We start from the raw sequence: 25,930 nt of genomic DNA, 5'->3' as shown, positions 1-25,930 counted from the left end.
AAAGATTTAGAAGTGGCTGGCAAACTGAATCATGGTGTTAAATATATAGCATCAAAAATGAAGTTGCAGAAGTACATCTGTGTATGTTATTAAGAGAAGTGAATAGATTAGCAAATACCCTGAATGGTTATGATTATATTTTCATAAAAGTTATTTGTAGAATATATACATAGAAAAATAATCGAAGGACCCATTTTAGGTGCACATATATATGAAGTAATAAGAATGTTTGTATAATTTTTGCACATTTGAATTTTTAAATGGTTTCCCTCTAATGATCATATATTGTATTTGAAGCTTCTTTGTCCAAAATTTAGCCTTCATTTTAAAATGCACAGAATGGTGTAGAAGGAGAGGAAACCTGAGAATCAACAGGATGTCGCCATTCTCTAGGTTCTTTGCTGAAGATTCTTGAGGAGGCTCTTTTTCTTTCAGAGGTTATTCTTAAAAGCTGTGTTTGAGTTTTTTAGTTGTCTTTTGTTTTGTTTTGTTTTTCCCATGACAAATGCCTATCATTTTCTAAATGAGAAAGGCAATGTCCCAGTTAGGTGTGTGGAGTTCTTTTCATTCACTCTTAGCCCTGTCATGTTAATACTGAATAAGCAGAAAGCCTGACTGGTGGTGAAAGATGGTAAACCAGCCTGAGGGCTTTTTCTGGTCAGCCCTAAACTTCTGATTGCCACGTTTTCCTAATTTCCCATTTCCAGGGCATCACTAGAGTGACCTCGTCTGCTGAATATGATGCTCCGAATCTCCAAGATTTTCACATGCATTTGGAAGTGGGCAGGCAGGCAATTGTTTACAGGACTCCACATGAACTGTGCACTCACAGCAAGTTTGATAAACACACATTTCCTCCTTTTATCAGTGAGATTGCAGAATGTGAAGTATGAGTTTCCAGTTTTACTCATTCCCCTCAACCTTTTTCCTGTTTAAAAACTTAGACATACTAATTGGATGCTGATCTGTCCCTGTTTTTTAGTCTGTTTACTGATAGTTGACTGTTTATTCCAGTACTTACCTAGGCAAGGTTTGGCAGTTCTTTAAAAAAATAAACTTCCCATGTATTCAACTTAAAGAAGATTCATCCCAAGGAATGTAATGTGAGCACTAATTAACAGTAATGACTGCTAATCACTTTGCTTTTTATACTCCTTTAGGAGCACTGCTATTATCCAATGTAGTTAAGTAAAATGCTTGTATATGAATCAACAATGCTGCATCCTTTTAGCAGCTATTGCTCACAATCAAGCTTTGCATAAATTAGAGCTAACTAAAATTGATTTTAATATGCTGCATTCCTTTCTACAATAGTAAACTAAAACAGCTAGTTAAATACAGTGAATATTAAAGACATTACCTGATTTTCTTTTTTGCAGTCACACTTAAGATAGATGAAAAGCAATATTGCAAATTTTCTAACAGTTTATGACGTTTTCTCTTATATTTCTCCAAAACTGCATGTGACATACTCTTCATAGGCATAGTGACATTTTGATTTTGTTGAAAGCTTTTATCATGTCAGTGAAAATCAATAGGCTTATGTTTAATTTTTCTGAATTTGTGCGTTTACTTCCTAGAGGATCTTACAGTTTCTTTAAATTATCTATATAGCCCATTTATATAAACTTGCTTTATAGGATTGTGCATTCATTGTTCATTAAAAAGGGTTGTTTTATTATGTTTGGTGTGTTATTAGACTATTATAAAAGCTTTCTGTTTATTTACATGCATTCAATATACCTACAAACCACCTTGCCTCAGGAGGAGACTAAGCAAAACTCGTAAATTAATAATTTAAGGGAGCAATACTCAAGTAGCATTTTGGTTAACTTAGTAAGTTAAAGCCTTAGAATCAGTGCTGCCCACTTTAACAATCTTTACTTTTGACTTTTATTGGCTGAAAATAACTTGTTAAACTGAGGCTTTTGTCATAAAATGAAATCTACATACCATCTGAAGGCCCTTCCCCTTTTTTTGATTTATGAGTAGGTTGACATATTATTGAAGAATTTTTAACACTTTCACAGTTCTACACTTTGATTTCAGAGAAGGTGCTAATCTCTCTGGAGTTTGAGAGTAACAAAATGAGTTGTATACTGTTTTTCTAGGGAATCAGGGATTCTTTATTAGAGGCCTTAGTTTTATGATGGCACCTGTATTAATGTTGATTTATCTAATATGTGATGTGGTGATGTGATCTGATACGTATTAATGGAGTATTCTCCTTTCTCATTTTACATGTTATCTCTAGTTGCCTGCCTGGTCATGGTCTTACAGCTAATGTTAGTGTTTTTACAGAAGTTAAGCTATTAAAGACATTATTTTTAAATTACAAAAATAAAATAACTTTTCTTTCATTTTTGTATTGTTTGTAGTATCAGAAATCTAAATTGGTGAATAAGAAGTGGAAAACATTAGGTGGTAGTGTAATTAAAAGCTTTATATTTTATATACAAGTCTTATTGTAATACTTTGCAAACATGTATTAAAAAAACTTTTGGCACTATACTTGATTGAATTTAGTTTCAAAGAATTGTAACAGGAATGATGTGAGAGAACAGAAAATGTATAGAAGTTCAATTGAATGTTACTCATATCTAATTATAATTTTGTATCCCAGTACTTTTACACAATAGCACGAAATGCATGTCTATGAGGAAAAACCTGCTTTTTCTATTTTGCTTTGAGTTTGCGTTCCTATGTGTGTAACAAAATTACGTTTAGAAACGGTGAAGATTTCAGTTTTGATCCTTTTTTTTTTTCTTGCAGTGTGTTTACTCTCATGTAAGAGTGATTGATCTGTAGCTGTCATTTTACCCAAAGAGGGGACAAATGGAATTGGCCTTTTAGACAAAAAGTATGCAAACAGACTGCATTCTTTCTGTTGATAGAATTATGGAAGGATTGCATGAGGTGCCACATTCATTTTCCTATTGATTGTAAAAAGGATTCTGCAGTGGGCTCCTGTTTCCATTGGATAAGGAGGTGCTATGATTAGTTACCTTTCTCATGAAAGCACTACAAAAGGAAATGCAAAATGTGTGTGGTGCAGTGTTCTCAATTTGACAGTTGTTTTTGTTAATTTTTTTCCCCCATTGAAGTCCAGCCTATTTTAAAAAAACGTACATTTTGGTTTTATCCCTTATATTAAGCTTGGTAGATTTCCATGCTTTTGACCCTTTAAGAAATTATATGTTATAGACAGTTTTTCTAGGCTTCTATTGTAAAGCTTCAAAGCTGATGCAACAGTGCCCTCTGTAGTCTTTTAGGGAACAGTAGATACATGTAGATGATTTAGAATATTCAGGTAGGAAGCAGGATATTTAAATTTAATTTTTTCTCAGACAAGAGAGTCCTTTTTCCTAAGTAGACATTCTTGTTTTTCACTAGCGGCTTTACTTTAAACAAAGGGAACAAAGGACCATTCTGAGTTTTCATTTAGAATTATTGGCTACCTCTTGTTGTTACCCAGTGGTAAATCTCAAGTTTTATCAGACATTCATCAGAGTAATTTGAGATAGAAGGAATCTTACAAGCTGTACTGTCTCTTTATGAAATATCTTTTTGAAGTTGAGTTCCAATAGGAGTATTTTAAAAAATAATTTAGTTCCTTTGTCCTCATTTCTTCTATTTAATTAGAGCCTGAGTGGGCTGCCTAGAACTTAACTTTTACTTGTTCCTGAATTGGACAACCCAGGCTTTATACAGGACATTATTTAAATTCAAACCAAAGGAGTTACACAATGTCTAAAGTATTTGTCATTCATTAGCATTGATTTAAATTTTAGATTTGCCTTCCTTTCTTTATGGGTTACCTATTTGATTATATATATTGATAGCTAAATTTTTCATTGTAAACACAACTTTATGTGAAGTTATTAGATGATAATATAAGCAGGGTCATATTTAGCTGTGCGATTAGAAGTAAAAATATTCCACGGGCAAAGTTTATTTTGCTTCTGAAAGTGTTTTAGTAAAAAGAGCATGGGGCAAATCCTAGCTTCTCCATGGGTAGTCACTACGTAATGGTGAACACATTTCTAAATCTCTGAGCTTGCTTTCTTATCTGCAAAATGGGAGTAAAAATAGCTTATCTTTGAGGTTTTTGTGAGGAATTAAATATAATGTATATTTATTGGCCAAGTTATTATAAGTGCCCAAATGGTTACTTTGTTCCAAAAATCACAACGTGAAGGTAAATGGCTTTGTTTTTATACAAGGAAGTTTTAATAAAAACCTAGAACACATTTAATGTACTTTAGATTTTTCAAAAATTTTACTCCCGATGATTTATGTGAATCTGAAAGCTAACATGGCATTCCTTGGTAATGTGGACTGATAAAATGAGGTGCACATTAACTTTCAATTCTTTACAGACTTTATCCCCAAACTTCTTATAAGCCATGTTTATAAACTTTAGTGGAAATTTACCCACAAACCAATATTTGACAACATGTGAAAACAGATAATAAATGAAACTTGAGAAAAGAGTCTTTCATTTTTTTTTCCTCCCTTAATGTATCTGAGAAAACAGGATACTTTTCATTTGCCTGTGTTCTCAGTAGTAGTCTAGAGCCCTTCTTCATAGTTTCTAGGTAAGTGGATTTTGCTTTCTCAACCCAGTTACCAAAAAAGACATAAAAATAGATGAAAGTGGAGCTTTTCTGGTTGAAGTAGAGGTGGGGGCCTGAAGTTCTCTTTGAAGGAACAAAGTTTAAAAACCAGTTTACCATATACACATATGTGTGTGTACATATATGTTCTTTCTCTCTCTTTTGTGTAAAGGCTTTGTTCTTCTTTGGTTTGAATTCAGAGCAGCTAATTCTTTACCTGGCACATAAAAGATGCTCAATTAACATATGCCAAATACAGAATTTTTTTAATGTCAGGCCTTATTGATGTAGAAGATTTGAGATAACATATGTATTAAAATGCGCAATTTAGTGTGGCATTGTACTATTAGAGTACTTGTTTCTAAGCAAGCACATTTCAAGTGTAATTCACCAATTTATTTTTTAGAAATCAGCATGTTGTGACTACAAATAATAATGGGAAATGAATAAAAAAATATTCAGAAGTTGTCTTCAAGATGATTAAAAGCTGTTGCATTCCTCTATGATGGATTTAGCTAAAGATTCAGACACTTCAAGTGACCTGATGATAAAAATAATCTTGCACAAAGAACTTGTGAATTGAATTTTCTAAACATTGAGTAAAGCATTATTTTTCTTGTAAAGTTCTTATTTGTGCTTCATATTAATTTTGAATCCTGAGTTTAATATTATAATAAATCATACTGTTTTTAGTATATTACTTGGGTTAAATTGGGAACTGTGAAAGTACCCTTTTTTTAAAAACATAAAGAAGGAACCAATGTTTTAAACTGATAGAATGAGACTGAACAAGCTTTTAATAAACCAAATATGGTAGTTTAAAAAAAAAATAGTGACTAGTTGCAGTAAGAATCGTGTTTAAAATTAAATTCTGGTTTATAAGACTGACAAGATGCTGTCTACCAAAAAAAAAAAAATGAATAAGCTATTTTTCTTTGCAGTGAAAGTACCAAATTAAGAATCTGCTTAATTAAAATAATGATAAATGTAGATTACATTACTGAAGACAGTGAAATACAGCTGCTCTGTCTAGTGAGAGCCTGCATAATTTACCAAGACTGTACAAAGAAGCAATGGAGCAGCTACTGCAGACTGTTAGGGGAAATGTCCTGTTTATTCAACATACATTTCTTTTTTTAATTAAAATGTCAATGATAATTTTATAGCAGTCCTCCAAAGAAATCCTTTAAATTTCTTCAAGGTGGTAGAATATGAGATGAGATCTTGCTGCTGAATGAAACAGCTTAAACCCAAGAAAAAGTAACATTTTCTTATTTTCCTTAATTCAGCTTTCTTTTTTATGAGTTAATAATGAAGTATGTAATTACTATTTTAACATGAGTCTTGCATGAGAGAATCATGGCAAAATATTTGAATATACATTTTATTTATTAATCTTTTTGAGCCACAAGCAAGATTTGGGTAGAGCCATAAGTAGCATTGCTTACACATAAAGATAGAGGTTTGCATACTGTGGAATTCTCAGAGTGGGGCAGACAACTGGATGGTATTTCCTCCTCAACTCCATCACTGGTTTATAAGAAGGGATAATATATTGCATGTATCAGTGTCTGGAGACCAAAAAGGTTGAGAACCCCTGTTACACTGTATATTTTCATCTTTTATTTTAATGATGTCCAATGATACCTTTATAATTACGTATATTTAAGGAAATCAATATTGTGTGTAATAAGACATGGTTTTTTGCTTTTTGATTTTTTGGCTACAAGAGATAAGTGGGGATTCTGGAGTCAGACGTGTCTGTTCTAGGCTCTACCCCATGCTAGCTATATGACCTTGGTTTAGTTAACTTCTATACACGGTGACTTCCACATTTATAATGTTGTGGCTAACGATAGTACCTACATCATAGGATTGTCATGAGCATTTAATGGGATAACCCATGTAAAATAGATCATAAAGGAAGCCTCAATAAATGTTAACTATTACATAATAATAATAATCTTAACTAATGTTAATACTGTTGGTTATATTATCAATAATATTATACCAAGTCACTAGATAAAATATTTTTCTTAGGTCATGGGAGCAGTGGAGCATTGCTCATACTTAACTAGTTTAATAAGATATTTTTATCTGTCATGGTTGCTCTGTTGATCTGGTTCTTAGAGAAGTTTCTTGCCCTTCTGTGAATTCAGGAATAGTATGGTAGAAATTCTCCTGCTCCTTATTTTGTCTTTAATTGTCTTTCCTCTTGGTCTTTCATGTATCAGTTGCTTTCACATTGGCAAATATCATGTCAAATTTTGTGCATTTTAATATGTTTGTTTTGGACTTTGCTTTAGATGGATACCAACTGGAATTAATTGAATATTTTCCACAGTTCAGTTTTTCTATAGGGTCTTCCAGGGTCCTATCTACTAAAAACTTCTTAATGGGAAAGCCTTGTGGGCAGAAAACGGACACATCACCAACAATTTGAAAAGTTTATATAAGAAAACAGTATGAGGAGGAACTTTGTCAGATGATTTTATCCTGTATGCTTTTTTCTTTGAACTTCAATAAATTGACAAAATCTAGAAGTGCAAAGATAAAAAGTCACACACTATATAACCATTATTCATAATGTTTACACATGCTGTATGAGTTGTAGAATGTTAATATACATTTTTTTCTCTTGGTTTGTTGAAGGCATTTTTCTAATTGCTGGAGATGTAGATGATTAAGGCACTGCGCCTGTCTCAAGGAGGGAGAAGGTTACTGCGGTGTATTCATCATGATTATTATTTGTGGTTCATTCTTTGCTCTTTGAAAAATATTCCATATACCTTGCATTGTACCTCTTTGTTCCATGACTTGGCATTCATCCTTCCTTGTCTGGCCATTGTTGCTGAGTTTGTCTAAGAATTCTATGGTATTTAAGGCTCAGGATTGCCCTATCTGGGTCTGTTTAAGAATTATACTTTTGATTCTTGATTTAGCTTATACTTTTGATTAATACCTTGAAATAATTTATCATTTATTCTTAGCCAATTCAGTGTTAACAGGCTCTGGGTTTCTTCCCTGTCCCGGTCCTCTCCAGTAGAGAGCAGATCATTACATATTAACATAGTTTTTTCGTGCTAACACCACCAAAGTGTGAAGTGTGATTTGATACTAAAAGTAAATCAGACTTTTAGAAATTGTGTTATGTTAGTCACCTACTGGGTATTTACCCCAAAGATACAGATGTAGTGAAAAGAAGGGCCATGTGTACCCCAACGTTTCATAGCAGCAATCTCCATAAAAGCCAAACTGTGGAAAGAACCAAAATGCCCTTCAACAGACGAATGGATAAATCAAACTTTCAACTCAGTGTATCCTGAGATCATTAATTAGACAGTATTTACTTTCTTATTTTAAATTAGTTGTTTTGAAAGCCAGTAACTGCCCCCTACCATTACTTAAAGAAGCATCTTCACATTTATTTCAGACATTCCTTAGGGCCATCATAGACTAGATTCTGTCAAAGCCTAGATAATATTATAAACTTCAATTTTAAGTTAGTATCAATGGTTCTTGTTTCAGATGGAGTTTTTAAGCATTTATACTTACACAGGAGTTCTGTCTTAATCTTTGAGTAGCCTGAATTTTCCTTCATGCTATTATGCATAGTTTCTTCTCAGACTGTTACTTGTGTATATTTTAGACAAAACAATGCTATATAATAGATAAGACTAATCTAGTTTGTGAAGAAACATGTTGATATTTTCTGCTTTGTGGTTAAAATCATTGCATTCAGTGAATTCTGTTTTATATAATGCCTTTTGTGTGGCTACTCTTTACCCCATGTTTTTATTGATTTGGAACTAGCAGATCCGTCAAGCAGTCTGAAATAGAAATGATTATGAAGCATTTACAACAAGGAAGGTTAAGGGAAGATATAGTAAATTACAACTAACTTAATTAACAAACTAGCTAAAATATTATTTTATAAAAGATGTAGCTTGTGGGTTATACATGTTTTTGAGTATGTAATTTCATTATCTGCACAGTTTAAAGATGTATTTAACTCTGAAAAGAAAAAAGCAGTCTTTGTAGGTATCAACTTTGTAGAAAACAAAATGAGGATATATAAACTGTGTTTTGTTATGATTTGATAGTAACCCATTTCTTACATTTAACCAAAGATTTAGAATAATCCTCCTAAAATGGTTATATTTTACTTTCTGTAACTATTTGATGCTTTTGCATAGTGAAAATAACCCTGGCATTGATGATATCCCCTTTGCTTTTTTGTCTACTTATTAGATTCTAATAGATTTGACTTTTCTGCATTCTTTTATTTTACTTTCATTTGTCTTTATACTTAACTATCAGTGATTTTCATCTGTCTTCCACCTTTCAGGTAGTCCAGCCACTTCTTTCCTCTAGGACTAGGTTCTTAGTACTCCTCTTGCTGACACACACACTTTCTCTATTTAGCGGCATAGGTTTGCTGTAACTTTGAAGCGTTCTCACCCTTGTTCTTCATGCCTTGGTTTTTTGTTTTGTTTTGTTTTGTTTGTTAATCTAAATTACTCCTTAATATTCTTTGATACTTACAACTGTTTTTAAAATTAAGGAAAGGCAGGAGAGTATAAAAAATATGAATATCTTACTCAAAATTCAATCATTCAGAGTTAACGTTTTGACATATTTCCACACATATATATTTAACATACTGTCATAGATACACACATACACGTGTATAATCATTTGTGTATATAACTTTGTAGACTGCTTTCTTTTAACTTAAAATACCAGGAGCATTTTTTCATGCCATTAAAACCTCTTTATGAACATAATTTAATGACTACTTAATATTCCATCATGTAGCTGTATAATAATTCCTTAATGATTCCCTAATTTTGTAAATTAGGTTGAGTCTAATTTTTACTATAAATTATAGCACTTTGATGTGGGCACATCAATTATTGTCTACATTTAAAAATACTAATTTCTTAGGACAGATTTCTAGATGTATAATTAATGGATCAAAGTATATGATTATTTCTAAGACCATTGATACATATTGCCTACTTGATTTCCATAAATAATATAACTATTTATGCATGCATTATTTATATTTTGAAATTCTAAGTCTTTGTTTAATGTATCTGAAACCTCAACTTGGAATTCTATTTTTACAGTTCCTGGCATGTGGTGAATACAAGCTGGGAGTAGCATTCTGCCCATCTTTGACTGCGTTTTACTCTTGGAGCAAAACCAAAGAGATATGTGTTAGGGCAGCTCAGTCACATAATGCAAGGCATAGGGTGATTTCCACCCCCCCATATTGTGAGAAGTCATTTTCCAGTGTTTTAATGGGATTACATTCAAAAGATCAGTTACAAAGTGGGCTGAGTTTTAGTATATTGTATATTGATAATGTGCCAAGTGGATGAACACAGATAAAGACATAGTAACATGTATGTTATTTTTTTTAAGTTCCAGATATAATGTTAATTATAACTCTTTTTTTTTTGACAGGCTCTATTTTCTGACTAGCCATACTATAGTCTCTGGCTATCAGCTGGTTTATTTTCTATTGGCATCATTAAGTTTGGCAGTATTTAGAAATTATTTCTAATTTTTTCATTAAATAAATGCTGATAGACTATTGGATTAATCATAGATTAATCATTTGGGGTATATATATTTAATATCAAGCATAACATTTTAGGCATATTTCACACTCTATAAATTATTATTGCAGGTATAAGCCATTACTTTATATTCACTAAATATCCCATAGAAAATCTCTTATGCTTCTTTTTTTTTTTTTAAAGATTTTTTTTTTTTATTTCTTTGACAGAGATCACAAGTAGGCAGAGAAGCAGGCAGAGAAAGAGAGAGAGGAGGAAGCAGATTCCCTGCTGAGCAGAGAGCTCAATGCAGGGCTCTATCCCAGGATCCTGGGATCATGACCTGAGCTGAAGGCAGAGGCTTTAACGCACTGAGCCACCCAGGCGCCCCTTATGCTTCCTTTTTTTAAAAATGAATTTATATTATTCATGTTGGCTGTTTTTATTATGTCATTAAAAACAAAACCACAGTGCAATTTTGGATGTAGTAGACTTAGTATAATAACTAATAACAATAGTACTTTAATAATAGTAAGTTCATTTGTAAGTATTAAATAGGTAATGTTAGGGCGCCTGGGTGGCTCAGTGGGTTAAGCCGCTGCCTTCGGCCCAGGACATGATCTCAGGGTCCTGGGATCGAGTCCTGCATCAGGCTCTCTGCTCAGCAGGGAGCCTGCTTCCCTTCCTCTCTCTCTCTGCCTGCCTCTCTGCCTACTTGTGATCTCTGTCAAATAAATAAATAAAATCTTAAAAATAATTAATACATAGGTAATGTTGATTTTATGGTAATTATAACTAAATGATTATTTAGACTTTGGAAAAAGAATCTTAGATCATCTTTTTAGTATTGTAACTACCTTTTGCTATTGGTCTCTTTGCTTTCTCAGAACTAATTCTTGCTGTGTTTTCTTGTATTGTTGTTCAGTTAGTATTAGGGGATACTGGCTTCTGTGACATACTCTGTTTATGTTATACTTATTTCTTGGTAATTTCTTGTTGGTGATGTGACCCTCATTCCAGCACACTGGCTTGGGCTTGTATGTATAAGAGGGCGCATGTGGGAATGTTTTTGAGGGGGTTATTGCTGCTTCTCTCCAAAATGAAGTTTTCACTTCATTTCTTCTCTTTTCAGGCTCTAAGCATATCTACCTCTATGCACTGTGTGTACTTTGTAGTTCCATTCTCTTCTGATTCTTTTTCCTGTCACTTTCATTCTTTTTCCTCCCCGTCTTCCTCTCTCATCTGTTACATGCATTTGGGCATGTAACATATACATGAATTTTCAAGTGTTGAAAATAAAGATTGCAGGGTCTAGACCTAATTCAGTTGCTGAAGTTTTACTTACATTTTCTCCCTGTTTTCTCTTTCATTATTTAAATTGTGGTCATCTGTAACATTTAATTGTTTTTATGAGTACAAGCTGTTCTGCCCTTAACTGCTTTATGTCTCTCAATGAAGAATAAATGGTGCAACTAGAGCAAAGTTTAGACCAGAGCTTATGAAACATCAATATGTAGATGAGTCATCTGGGCATCTTATTAAACATTCAGGTTCTGATTCAGTTGGTCTGGGTGGAGCCTGGCATTCTTCTCACACGTGCCTCGGTGATGCCAGTTCTGCTGGTCTGAGGCCCTGCTGTGGGTAGTGAGGTTTTAGAGTTTGGTTCCCTTCTAACTGAAAGTATCATTGATTTAGAAAGAAATATTTGAATTAAAGGTCAGTTTGTTCATACATTGTCTATAAGAGTCTAATATCTACAAAGATGAGGGCATACGTTTTCTTTTAAAATGTAAATTTGCCATGTTTATACAGTTATCTAATGTAGGCAGTTGTAGAGCCTGGTGATTTAAATGATCTGTGAGTCTTGGATATTCTGTGATGGCCTCATGTACAACTGCCCTGATTTAGTTTGCTCCTTAGTGCAGACTAATGATGATGTGTCTTGGGGTTTATTTTGGTGATGAGATTTAATGTGTATCATCTCCCATTGAAAAACTTTTCTTGTGCAGGTTTCAGGAGTGAGGGTGAGAGGTGGGAATTGGAAACAGGATGGAGGCACCAGCGTAAAGGATAATTGGGTTACAGCAGAGAAATGCTTTGTTCTTTCTCATCCCTATGGGTAGCACTAGGAGGATCATGGACAGCTGGATTAAAATGAATTACCTGTTGAAAGTGAGAAAATCACCCAATACATACACAGGAGTTGTTCCCATTATGCTTTATGTTTCATGTCTTTTAAAGAGACCCACACAATTTCCTGTACAAAAATGGACAGTTTCTGGCAATAAGGACATATCAGAACCTGCAATAGAGTGACTAGAAGATGGGCTGATTTTAGAAGGGAAATGCTATGGCCAGCTTCTGCAAGTTGGTCCATTATTTGCAATCCATTAGTCACCATCAAATCACCTGCATCTTTAAAGTGGGTAATTGTAAAGTGTCTTGATTTATAACATTGTTGAGGAAAAATGATCAAATTATCTAATGTAGTTGGTTCCTGAGGTGGCTGAAGCCACGTAGTCTGTTATAAACCCAAAGAAAGAAATGTGGGAAGCCTTTCCTTTGCCAATAAGCTCTGCGCTTGAAAATTAATTATATTTTAATTTATGACCAAAAAAAAATTTCATCTAGCATGGATTTTGCTTTTTCAAACTGTTTGAACCATTATTTTAGAACTAGCTACAACATTTAAGTTATATTTCCAATCTTACTTGTCGATGTACTTTCAATGAATATAGATTGCTCCTTCTTTAGGCAGCCTACATTTAAAAAGCTTATGTTTTGCCATAATACAGTAGAATTATTTGTGGTAATGTTACAAGTCTCTAAACTGCATGAACATTATCCTGCTGTTTTATTGTTTTATAATGTAAAAGTAAATGCAAGCATTAAGAAATGTGCAGTGCTGTCAGGCTCCTTTAGGATTTAAGAAAATTGCCCCAACTATTGAAGAACTGAAAATAATCTTTCAGGTCGCAAAGAGCAGTTGTTATAATATTGCCTAACATTTTGCTTTCTTTTTACTTTAACCATGGTGGTGATTTGAGTCAAATGCTAGAAGAAACTCAGATTTTATTTGACTCAACAAACTGCTATTGCTTTGTAAGAATTACATATAAAACATCATGGTTAAAAAATAGGAATAAAATGGAGGACTCATTCTTATTAACTTTGCATAAGCCTAAACCATAAATCTGTTTCTTGCAATGCTAAAAATTTTGCAGCTCAACTTCTTGATCCAATTTATAAATTTGATTAAATAGGCATAAGCAGTATATGTTAATCACAAAACAAATTATGTTGCCCTGCAAGCTCTTCATAAAAATGAAAGAAACATACAAACAAAAATCTTAAAGCCATACCTTCCAGAAAAGTTCTCATGAAGCATTTTGGATTTTTAAGATGTAAGGAAGGAGGTATTCCTTATGGTTTTAGCCTTTTTCCTATCTGTTTTAAAATATTTCCATTTAAATGCAGATTTTGATTTTCCATCTGGGACTAGGTAGAAGCCATTCTATTACACTACTAAAAGAATAATCCACTTTAACACAACATTTCTCCCTAAAGGGATGGTCTTTTCTAGTCATAAGGTATTATTTTTCTCAGAATGATATTAACATTCATGATGTAGCGATTTTATCTTGATTTGAAAGATGTTTTGTTCTGGCAGTAAAAGGGATTAGGAGAATGTCCTTTGTATCCTGTTGCTAAAAAAAATAGCCTTACCTTGCTTAAGATTAGGTATTCGTAATTTTCGAAGAGTTTTGGGGTGGGTGTATGATTTATATTTTTATAACAGTAAAATCTTTAAACCCAGCAAGATGGAAAGGACCAGATTCATTTAATCAAATTCTTAAACATTGGGTGGTACAAATATATATTTGTAACAAATCAAGTAGCATGTTTGAAAATTTCTGAATGTGATATAACATTTTTTTTTTTGCTTTCATTTTCTTTTGCCTTGTAAAGAAACCTTTTGGGTTCATAAAAAAAGTGTTAGAGCAACTAGTTACTGCATTCAGTGTCATAAATATGTTGATTTTGTCTCACCTTCTAAATTTATTAAAACTTTTAGATAAAGAGGGATTACATTAATTAAATGGAATGTCTCAGAAGAAGAAAGGCTCTATAGGCCTCTCTACTATTTGTTGGGCAAAGTCTTAGAGTGCAGAATGTAGCTATCCAGGGCTTAAAGCACGTTGGGACCCTGTGTAGGTTGTCAGCACCATGCCCCTAGGCACACTGTCATTCAGCCGGCAGATTAATTAACCAGAGGCTGCAGAGGCTCGTGCTTTGAGTCAGCCCATTCTTGAGGCAGATAATGCAAGGTTTTTAAGACCTTGAACATTTAAAAGTTTTTTTCTTTCACAGAATCAGAGTGTATAGTGACACTTACTCTAAGGAATCTCCGAATATATACATACAATATACATAGGTAGATAGATATTTTTCCCTTAGCATGTGTGAGTGATTTTAATGGATTAAAAAATTTAAAATCCAGCCACAGTATGACATGTATAAAACCCTAAAGAGAGAATTTTTCTGATAGCAGGGTACATTCTTAAGATTTCCTAATTAATGATTAAGTTACTTTGAGTAGTGGGCTCTTATTTATGATTAAGACTTCAGAGATTTCAACAGAGTCAACTAAAAAAATACATTTTTATATCTGATCGTAAACTGTGCTCATTCAAATTTTCATTAGGATCACGTTTTATCTTCAACAAGAACATTTCCATTCATACTTGCATAGAAATATTTCAAGATGAAGATTTTTACACTATACTGTTTTGTTTAAGCGACAGTTTTAACTTTTATCATATCTTAGCTCTATATTACATTCATCCTTAGGAATGAACACTTTAAATTTGGTTTGGTGGGATTTTTTTTTAGTTTAGCTTATTTTATAATTATATTAGACATTATTGATAACTTATGGATAAAATATTAACTATTTTCTAAATATAGAGCAAGGTCTGTGTTGATCAGATGTTTTATTTGTGCCTTAAAATGAGGAAAGAATAAGGACATAGCTAAATGCAAAGAAGGCATGTTTTCATTTTAATTTTTTTAACAGTGTAGATACAACTCCCTCCCCCAACACCCACTCTTTTTTCTGTGACACTGTCAATTTGTTAGCGTTCTCACTGGAATTTATTTTGTTGTAGTAAATAAAAGACAAGTCATTATTAAACAGATTTTGCTGTTAATTCAATGTATGATTACCCTTTGCCATAGGTGCTTTTAAGGGCTTTTATCCAAAATAAAATTCATTAAAAATGCAATTAAAAAAATCTATTGTTAATGACTTCTTGAGTGACTGGCTCATAATTGGCTCATTACAATAAAAAAGCAACTGTTTAAAAATCCTGACAATGAGATACAGTACAGAGTGAACAATTCTTTGTAAGACCCTCTGTGATTACAGGATCCTGAAGGTGAAGCAGAGAAGCATGCAAATCTGAGACTCCAGCACAACTTTCTCTTTTACACCAGTACAGTGAGCTCAGGTCATGACCTAGCATGGGCTGTCGAAGTAGGAGCCCCTCTTATTTACAGTGTCCCACACTGAAGAATAAACTTAGGTAATATATTCCACTTTAATGCTAGCACTCAGACTCCTCTTTGTTTCCCTTCCCCAGAAATCTTTTCAGTTGACTTAGATTACAAAGTTGTAATCAGGAAATCTTTAGTTCTGTTGGGGCTAAACTAACAAAGACAATATTGTCATACAAGCCATCATTATTACCTGCCCTTTTGTTAATGCAGGGAAGCATGTAAATAGCTCTTTTTCAGCTCCAGAATTTTTATTTAAGCATTCCTAGGGATTTGTTTGTGTTCTAGTATTTTGGTGATTTAATATTTGTGTTAAATTATTTTTAATTAATTAATTTTAATTCATTGTATTTTTAGGCCATCGATCTTAAGTAAGATAAAAATATAAATCTGTGAAGTGTGTAAACCTGGTGATTCACAGACCTGTACCCCTGGGGATAAAAATATATGTTTATCAAAAATAAAAAATTAAAAAAAAAAAAAAAAGAAAGAAAAAAAAATATAAATCTGGTGATGTAGGAGGAAAAGTAAATTGTGCACAATAAGGTTTTTCTTGACAAATCAAAGTTTTATTTCTCTTTTGTGTCTTGGACTTGCCATACTATGGTTTTAATAATGAACTTTGCTGTGTTGAACGTCAGCTGTTCTCTGTAAAGTATAAAATCTTAAGATTCTGACAAGTGTAAATAAGAATGGTTAATAGATTTCTGTTCAGAGTCCCACCTATAAGGCAAAAATCCTAAATTCCAGCAGTAGTTTAAAGAGTGTTCTTTAATGAGCCCTATATTTCCAAAATGCTTTTCCTGTTTAAGGCTAGAAAAACAGTAAAAGTTTAAAGACTGATCACTCCTGCTTTTGTTTAGTCTACAGCTGCAATATTAATGTTGCCTTTGTGTTCTGGTGAGTGACTTAGGTGTAATTTTTCATTATATGTATTAAAAGTTGAATTATTTTGAACTCTGAACTTAGACCAGCCCATATGTGAACCCCAGCATATAAACAACACAGTAACTTTAGGATCAAAATCACTCAATACCACTCATATTATTAAATGCAATCAAAGAATGTTGATACTAGAATTTAATATAAATTAGGAAAATACTGTCAGTGAAATATTCATCAGTTTTTAAAGAAATAAGACATATTTAATCAACTTCATTGTAGCGTAGATAACCAAACTGCTTGGGTATTTCATCATTACTCTACTCTGTGCTACTCTGAATTCTTCTCATCACCTTATTTTGTACTCTTCACTTTTTTTGTTTGTTTGTTTGTTTCTTAGAATTAGGAGGAAATGCTTGCAGTGCAAACAACCATTTAAAGCATGGTGGAGGGCACCTGGGTGGCTCAGTCAGTTAATTGGCTGCCTTTGGCTCAGGTCATAATCCTGAGTCCTGGGATCAAGCCCCACATCAGGCTCCCTGTTCAGCAGGGAGTCTCCCCCTGCTCATGCTGTTCTCTCTCAGATAAATAAATAAAATCTTTAAAAAAAAAAAAAGTAGTGGGAAATCATATTGCTTTATGGTTGAATTTTTCTTTAAAGATTTACTTTATGCAACAGTTTTAACTTTTTCTACTTCTATTTACTTCTATTCTTATAAGTAAAACTTAAGAGGAGTGTGTTTCCCACACTTGAGGCTCAGAGAGACAGTGTTGGTCCACCTCACATTTGTATTTAGTCAGGCATGTAAGCTGATGTTGTTGTGATTTATAAATATGATTTAATAAACCATTTGGTAAATGCCATGACTGTGTCATACCAGAGCCAAAATATTTTATACATCAGGGAATCAGTGTAGTGGGGAAACTATTGAGTCTTAAACTTCACTTAACACTTTGCTGTTTAGTTCATGGGGATATTTTGTAGAACTTATAATTTGATGGCTGTTCATTATCAAGTCTTGTGACTTAGAGATAGGCCTAACATTTATGGTTTCTCTCTGTTTTCATGTATTTTATTATTTACTTCAAGATCACTGTGTAGATGGTAGAGTTCTTTGCTCAGTGGCACTTCAAGAAAAAGAATCTGTACTTGTATTAATATTTAAACAAATATATGCTCTGTGTGTTGCTAAGTTTTTAGGCATTTCTTGGGCAAATAATGATTAATTAAGATTATGATGTTTCCTATGATGTATTAATTTATCTTCCCATGTCCAGGGCACATTGATTTTGAATATTAAAAAAGCGCTTCATCTATTCATTCATCATATGTGTTCTGAGTGACTGCTCTTGTTCTGGGTACTGAATGCAAATATAAGTAAGAGAATGTCCTAACTCTCTAAGAGCTCATAGTCTAGATTATTAATGACAATATAATCTTATATTGTGATAATAGAGTTACAACTTTTTTTTTTTTTTTTTTTAAACAAATGTTCTGGGAACATAGAGGTAGGAGACAGAGATTAGCTTTTAGCTGGGGAAGAGGGAAATGGGCAATTGGGATAATACAGATGAGTAATGATTCATAAAGAGGAGAAGATTAAAAATGATTTTCCAAACTGAGAGAACATTATGTGTGGAGCATGGGATACAACAAAGTATGGCACACACTTCTCAAAGTTTAGTGACTGGAGGATATGTAAAGGAATGGTAGGAACAGGAGTAAGAAGGTAATTTGGGAACAGATTATGATGAACCTTGTGTGCCTTCCTGAAGAATTTGTAGACCCCATTCTGTAGCTCATGGAGAGTCATTGAGTTTGTTAAGTAGCAAAGTGGATAGAGTTGTATTTTGTAGTAGGGTAGAGGAAGCATAGGGAGAAGAGAGATGGAGGCTAGGTCTTTCAGATATATTGAAATTAAGGTATCTTAAAATAGGAAGTAGAAAAAATAAATAGGGAGAAATAAAGACTAGATAAGCTGACAGTAGTGATCATTAGCGTATAATTAATGATCAAGATACTGAGAGTAAACATGGGGATTAGGTGTTGCATAGTGAGAAAGAACATGGGCTCAGATGCCTAGTTTCCCAGCTGCCACTTTCTAGCTATGTGACTTTGGGCAAGTTACTTTACCTTGCTGTGCCTCAGTTTCTTCCTTCATAAAATAAGGATAAAAATTGTCTATCTTATGGAGTGTCTGGCTGGCTTAGTTGGTAAGCATGGGACTCTTGATCTTGGGGTTGTGAGTTCGAGCCCCACATTGGGTATAGAGATCATTTAAATAAGTACACTTAAAAACAAAATTGACTACCTTACAGAGTGGCTGTGAGGATTGAATGAGTTAATATAGAGTCTCTTATTATTATTGTTACATGCTGTTATTTAGGGTTTAGAATAGGTGTTTTGTTTCCCCCCCTGTGAAGTATTCTGTTAAGGAGGCAGAAATGGCTGATCAATAGAAAGAAAGAGTATTGTAAGATGAGAGAGATTGGGTTGTGTTTATCAATTAAGAAAAAGTAGCAATAGAAAAGTTACTCAAGGTACAAATGATTGAATAAGATATGGAAATGATTGTTAGCAGAGCACAGGTTGGTAGGTTAGCTCTGGATAGAAGAATACAGATATATTTAGAAACCAGAAATGGAATAAAAAGGACTATCCATCCAGCAGCTGCTATTTTTCTCTGTGATCTTAGAGGCAAGACCATCTCCCTCAGATGGGTAGAGATGATGGAAGTAATTAAGGGATTTGAGGAGAATTTTAAATATTTGGAATAATCTCTTAGGAGAAAGGAAAAGGGGACTGAGGATTGCCAAACTGCCAAGAGCCCGTGTGTGGTTGAAAACCAGAAATTTGAAAAGGAGATGACAATCTTTCAAGTTTAATTTCAGTTAAATTGAAAGAAAATTAAGGATATTTGTTAGGAAGATCTCTCTTTTAGGAAGTTACTTATATCAAGATAAGTAATAAATGTATTTTATTATGGAATATATAAATAAAGCATTTCAAAAATTATTGCAGACAACTGTTAAGTAAAATTTCTATGAGAATCACCTTCCATATTTCAGAGGGGAGAATGCAGCATTACTATGCATTTAAACAAATATGGCTGCTCAAAGATAATATTTTCTGGGTGACAAACAACAGATGATTCAGTCATTCTATGATGGTCTTTTAATATATCAGTGATGAAAGAATCATATGCCAGAAAACAATTTATAGAGTCAAACGAATAGTCCTCCCACCTTAGAATTAATAATGAGACTAATAGACATAGGTGCCTAGACTGCCCATTTAAATTGAATTAAAAGCAGAATGAGACATTCACAAATAAGTTAAATAAATGTCTTCATAACAACAAAGTGTTGCAGTTTTTCTATATTAGGTAAGTTGCTTCAAGAGTTATTTCATTAGCTTTTTTCCAAATGCTCCTTTTTAAGTGTTTATCCTGTATTTTATTTATTAAACAGTGTTCCCATTTTTTAGCATGGAGAATTACCTTTAGAATACTTTAACTTAGTATACATTAATTTATATTACAAAGGATTATTAAATACCCCAATGTCAACTACTTGACATCTTTTTTTTTTTAATATTTTATTTTTCTGATAGAGAGATCACAAGTAAGCAGAGAGGCAGGCAGAGAGAGAGAGGGAAGCAGGCTCACCCTGAGCAGAGAGCTGGATGTGGGGCTCGATCCCAGGACCCTGGGATCATGACCTGAGCCAATGGCAGAGGCTTAACCCACTGAGCCACCCAGGTGCCCCTTAATATCTTTTTAACTTGTGAGAAACTGAGTACTTATAGTTTGGATTCATAAATAGAAAACAATCAAAACTCTGAATGGGATATTATTTGTCAATAATAGAGGAAGAGTGATTGGAAATAGAAATGCAGGGACTCTGGTGATAGTTTATTTTATTTCCTCTCTGGTAACTATCCCAAATCTCATTTAATGCTTAACTTTTTTTCTTTTTTAACTTTTGATTGACAAAAATTTCAAGCATGTATAAAAGTAGAGAGAATAGCATTATGAATCCCCATGTAGCTGACTCCACCTTCAATAATTTTCAACACAGAATGCTTCACTTAATGCATACAGATTCCTGAGATGTCTTGGTGCCATATGATAATTAACTATATCTTAATTTTAAACATAGAAAAACCCATAGTAGCATCTAAAATTAAACATAAATTTGCCTAAACAGGTTTTGAAGAAACTCTCCCCCCATCCCCAATACTGTTAAGCGAGCATTTTAAAGCCATTGTTTTTATTGTTTTCCAGTTAGGGCCATTAAGGCACCATAATTCTAGGTTATTTATTAAATGAGAGATTGAAGTCAAGTCAAGAATATCTACTAACTACATGAAAAGAATTGAACTTATTTTGGGAATGCTAAACTTGGATTAGTTAAGGTCTATCTTGAGAACATCTTTGACCCACTGAATAGTCCTTGTTACCCTGCTTAGAAAAACTCGAGAGAACCTTTTTAAAATGCAGTCACCCTTAAAAGTATAGGCACAAAATTTAAATCAGAATGGCTTTCTACTTTTTCTCCAGAAGATAAATGTAATAATTTGGGTTTCTAAAGTTTCTTAATGAAGGAACAAAAATATTAGAATTTTATTTTATGGTTTATTTTTCAGGAACACATTTCACTGTATTTATTTGAAAACAACAACAAAAAAAAACAGCTGGGTTAACTTTCCAGAAAAGTAATATGCAACTAATTTTTCTATGTTTTTCATCTTTTCTGTGAAACATGATGAAGGTTCCTGGAAAAAGTTACAGTTGTCAGAAATTGACCCATGTCAGCAGTTTTAGAGAACTAATTGAGTTTTTCACTGAGCTAAACATTAATGCAAACAGGAAGGCTGCTCTGGCATTCATGAGCATCACTTTGCTCAAAAGTAAAGAAACATGATATTAACGAGGGGCATAGTTTTCAACAGAACCTAATATAAATATGAGAGGAAGCTTCTAGTGTTTTTCCTTATCCTAGGTTATTATTACTACTGATAATTATGAAGTTAGAGGAAGCACTTTTTGAAAAGAGAATGAGCAATGAGACCGGGAGAAAAGGCGAGAAAGAAGTGGGCGATCTTCTGAATGGGGAAATTCATACAATGCATACTCAAACTAAGACCCATTTTTTATTTAATGTTAAAAGTTAATTATCACAAAAAGAGAGTACATGCTAAAATCTGCTGGCTTAGAAGAGTTTATTCCTAATAGAAACAAGATGCTGGAAGATAGCCAGGTTTGTGTGCGCATGGTGGCTTGTCCATATTTGGGTCTCCCAGTTATTTGTTAAGTTAAAAAATAAATGCTAGGGAATAAAGCACTGCGAGTTTAGCCTTCATGTGAACAAGTGTGTAGTAGGGTAACTACTGCTTGTAGGACCATAGGTCCTACAGGACAGGGCTCCCCAAGTCAATAAAAACTTATTTGTAAAAATAGTCCTGGAACTCATTCTCCTTGATCACCAGGTTGCATTGCTAGCAGATACAGTTCTGAGAAAAGATAGTGAATATCAAATTAAATTGACTGGGATCATATTGGGCTCCTTGTTAGTATGGCTGAAAATATTTGCTAGGTGGGGAATATTGGAATGGGGAATATTGCACTTTCTGTTGACCATAACATTATGATTCTACTGATGGAAAGTATATGAGGTTCAAGACTGAAAATAGGAAGCTTCTGATCAAGAGAGAGCCCATCATTGTCTTTCCTGGGTAAGATCCATCAGCATAATAAGGGCTAATTATGATACTGATTTTGTTGTGGTGTACACGGATATATTCATTATTCTGTAAAAACAGAGGGCTTACTTAAAGGGTAGGATCAAAGTATTTCTCATATTAATGATAGGAATGAACCTAGAAAACTATGTCAACTTTAGCTTCACCTTACTCTCAACTTCTTAACCTCTTGGCACTAATGAAAACAAGTCACACCATTGCAGTCTGTGACTTTGCTGACACCCAGAAGACTGGATGGTCCCTTTTGCAAGCTGGTTGTTAGGGGCACATTATTGCCAGGAGCATCATTCCTGCTTCTGTTGACACTGCTGTGGATGTTGGCAGGGTACTTACTGAGTTAAATGGGAAGCTCGCCAGCATGACACCCTTGCACTGATGACCAACAGGCAAACCTGCCAGTTTCCAGAAAGTAAATAGAGCAAGTATTTGCTAGACCCATAACCTGTGATTTCCTTTTGCTGCTGTAACTGGTATTCCCCTTAATACTTAAACAAGTTCACTTACTGGTATGGTAGTGATTTGGCCATAGAGACCCTAAGCCCCTAATGTCAATAGCATAACCATGCTTAGGTTATACTTAGGGTCTCTATCCTTATAGTAATAGCCAGGGACCATCTCTCTTAACTCTTCCCTCTTTGTCTTCCCTCTCCCAAAACATACCATAGAAAATTCCTGTTTCAGATCTAAACCTTTTGCCAGATTTTTATAGGAGTGGGGTAAGGGACAGAGATATTTCCATATTCTGTGCTATTAATTAAATTTGCACTTGGCCCAAATTTCATAGGTTGGGACAGAGTAAGTATTGACATCAGTCTAATATTTTAAAAAATATTTTATTTATCCATTTATATGACAGAGAGTGAGCACAAGCAGGGGGAACAGCAAAGAGAGAGGGAGAAGCAGGCTCCCTGAATGTGGGGCTTGATACCTGGACACTGGGGTCACAGCCAAGCTAGAGGCAGATGCTTAACCAACTGAGCCACCCAGGCACCCCTCTAACATGTCTTTATAGCCAAAAAGATACATTAAATCTCATAATAACAGGCAAAGAACTTGGGAGGTGGAAGAAAGAAAGAAATGAAGAGAGAGAGGGAAGATTGTATTTTTGGGTAAGCTCTGAAACTCCTGCCCTTAGACTGTTTCATTTGATTCCAGTCATAGCATCTCAAGTGAAATTTGTCAATAACAAAGGGATTTGGAAAGGAGTATGAGAAGGATGAGTAAGTTCATTCTGTATTTGGTATTTTAGAGTTGGAAAGAAACAAATTTAGGAAAATCGAGAAGTATAGAATGACTTTCTCAAGGATTAGCAAACTACAGGAACTTGCTATTGTAAGAGGTATGTAACATTGTAGGGATGGCTAAATAAATAATCCCATTAAGTGGGATATTTTATGCAGCCTTACAGTTAGTGCTAAAGCCTATGTTTTAACATATATAACATATATAAGCCTATAACAAGATACCAAATTATACATACACCTTAACAGCATCTGTGTAAAAACAAATATAGATAGAGACTAAAAGGGAATATAACAAAAATATAAGGGCTGTGTTAGTTGGAGTGGAAAATTATAATTTGTAAGACTTGGTATTGTGGAGGAAAAAGTGATAATGTATCAGGAAGTGTCTGTTGTTTGGAATTATATAGAAATCATTAAGGATAATAATGTGCCTAATCCCATGGCAGAATGCCCCATTCCCATCAACGAAGAAGCATGTACTTTCCACTAGCAACAGTTTCTTAACTGTACTTCTTGGGAAGTGGAGAGATGTGGGATAGAGTGAGGGAATAAGATTACTGGAATAAATTTAATCTTATGCGTTGATAACCATGTGCCAACCTCTGCAGAAATATGTTTCTTATGGTAATCAAGGAATAAGGGGATTCTCTAATTTTCTCCCAAGAAGTGATTTTATTTTTCAGGCTGAGAGTAGGGAGGAGAAGAAAGATGAAGAACAGGAAAGAGAAACTAGTGCCTGTATCAGCTCATGACCTTGCTGTTAAAAATGAGGGGCCTGAGACTGAGAGGGTTTTGTTTATTTTTTATATATTTTATCATTCTAGATTTATTTGAGAAAAGCCTCCTGAGAGCTTCCAAATATCCAGGAACATAGTTAGAGGGATATTTGAGATACTATGAAGGGCATGGATTTTTAACTTCTGAATTACAAGATGTCTCTAAACCCAACAGAGAGAAGGTGCTCACTGTTAAGCTCAGCAGTGATCTTGCACAATGCTGGACTTGATGTACTCGTGTCTACTCAAACTACTGAAAGTGAAGAGGTTGGTTTACAGAGTGACTAACTAATATTGCATAGGCTTTCTTCTAGAGTAAAAAAAAGAACACAGCTCCCCAACCGTGAACAATAATACACCATTTTTACAGGTGGTTCTTTTGCTTTGTTATCTTCAGCTCATGTGGTATCTGGTATTTGTAAACTGTTCTACTTGTATTATTTTTATACTATTGGGCAGTGTTGTAGAATAGCAGTTGTTTTTTAAATATCTGATATTTTCAATAAATAGTTTTGAAACGATATTGGATAATTTTAACTCAGTTTGACTTAGTTCCAGTTTGACTTACTTTTAACTGATTTTTGAACCATCCTTTTCTCTCCATTTTGTTGTGGATTGATTGAAATTTTGATACATTGGCAGGGTAAGTAGTCATTATCTTTTCCTTTTCCCCACAGAATATAAAGACTGATGAAAATGGTTTTGTTGTTTTGGTTTGTTTTTACTAGGAATGAGCTAACCATATTATGGAGCACTTCCTTCCGACTATGGATATGGTTATAAAAACCTTGGGAGTACCTTTCCTAGGGCAAGCAAATATGCTGTATGACAGAGGAACACATTTTAGAGAACAGTCAATTCCAACTTTGCATATTGGTGTCAGTGATGGTTTCTAAAATGTGTAACTGGTTGGAAATTCACACTTGAAAAACAGCAAACATAAAAATTTCAGTATAAAGAAAAACTCACTAAAACTATTTCCCTATTGCATGACATAATTTTATAGTTTGATTTCATTATATTTCTTTTCACTCCTTTACTTAACATTGAGTACTTCTTGTGTGACAGGCCCTATGTTCACTGCTAGGAGTATAATGGTGAGCATCTGCTTAGAGTCTAGTAATTAATATCTATGTTAATTACTAATTAATTACATAATTAGTTATTAGTGTCTATAGACATTAATCAAATAAACCATCTAAAACAGAAAATTGCATCTGTGACAAGTGCTACAAAGGAGAATCATAAGAGGCCCTAAGAAAGAATTTAAAATGGTTGAAGATTTAGAAAGGCTTCCTTTTTTTATTTTTTAAAGATTTATTGGAGAGAGAGAGAGAGAGAGGGCAGGGGGCAGGGGCAGAGGGAGAGGGAGAGAGAAACTCAAGCAAACCCTGTGCTGAGCGCAGAGCCAGTCCTGGGGCTTGAGATCACGACTTGAGCAGAACCTTAGATTGAGTGCCAAACCGACTGTGCCAGCCAGGTGCCCCTGGAAAGGCTTTCTTGAAGTGAGGCTTGAGTGTTAAGT

General features: G+C 33.9%; 1 protein-coding gene across 2 annotated transcripts in view; it reads left to right on the top strand.

Moving 5' to 3' along the window:
- The window catches only part of DPH6 (diphthamine biosynthesis 6), a 175,049-nt gene that overhangs the window by 36,036 nt on the left and 113,083 nt on the right, over window positions 1-25,930 (top strand). The window contains exon 4 of one of the 2 annotated variants that reach the window (XM_059371167.1): window positions 708-893. The exons of the other annotated variant lie outside the window; for it this stretch is intronic. Coding sequence (XP_059227150.1) covers window positions 708-893 — 186 coding nt within the window. Of the gene's footprint in view, window positions 1-707; window positions 894-25,930 lie in introns of those variants that run through there. 2 annotated transcript variants of the gene reach the window in all.

The sequence above is a fragment of the Mustela nigripes genome, chromosome 13 (assembly GCF_022355385.1).
Source record: "Mustela nigripes isolate SB6536 chromosome 13, MUSNIG.SB6536, whole genome shotgun sequence".
Taxonomy (NCBI): Eukaryota; Metazoa; Chordata; class Mammalia; order Carnivora; family Mustelidae; genus Mustela; species Mustela nigripes.
This window is presented reverse-complemented; position numbering and strand designations above follow the sequence as displayed.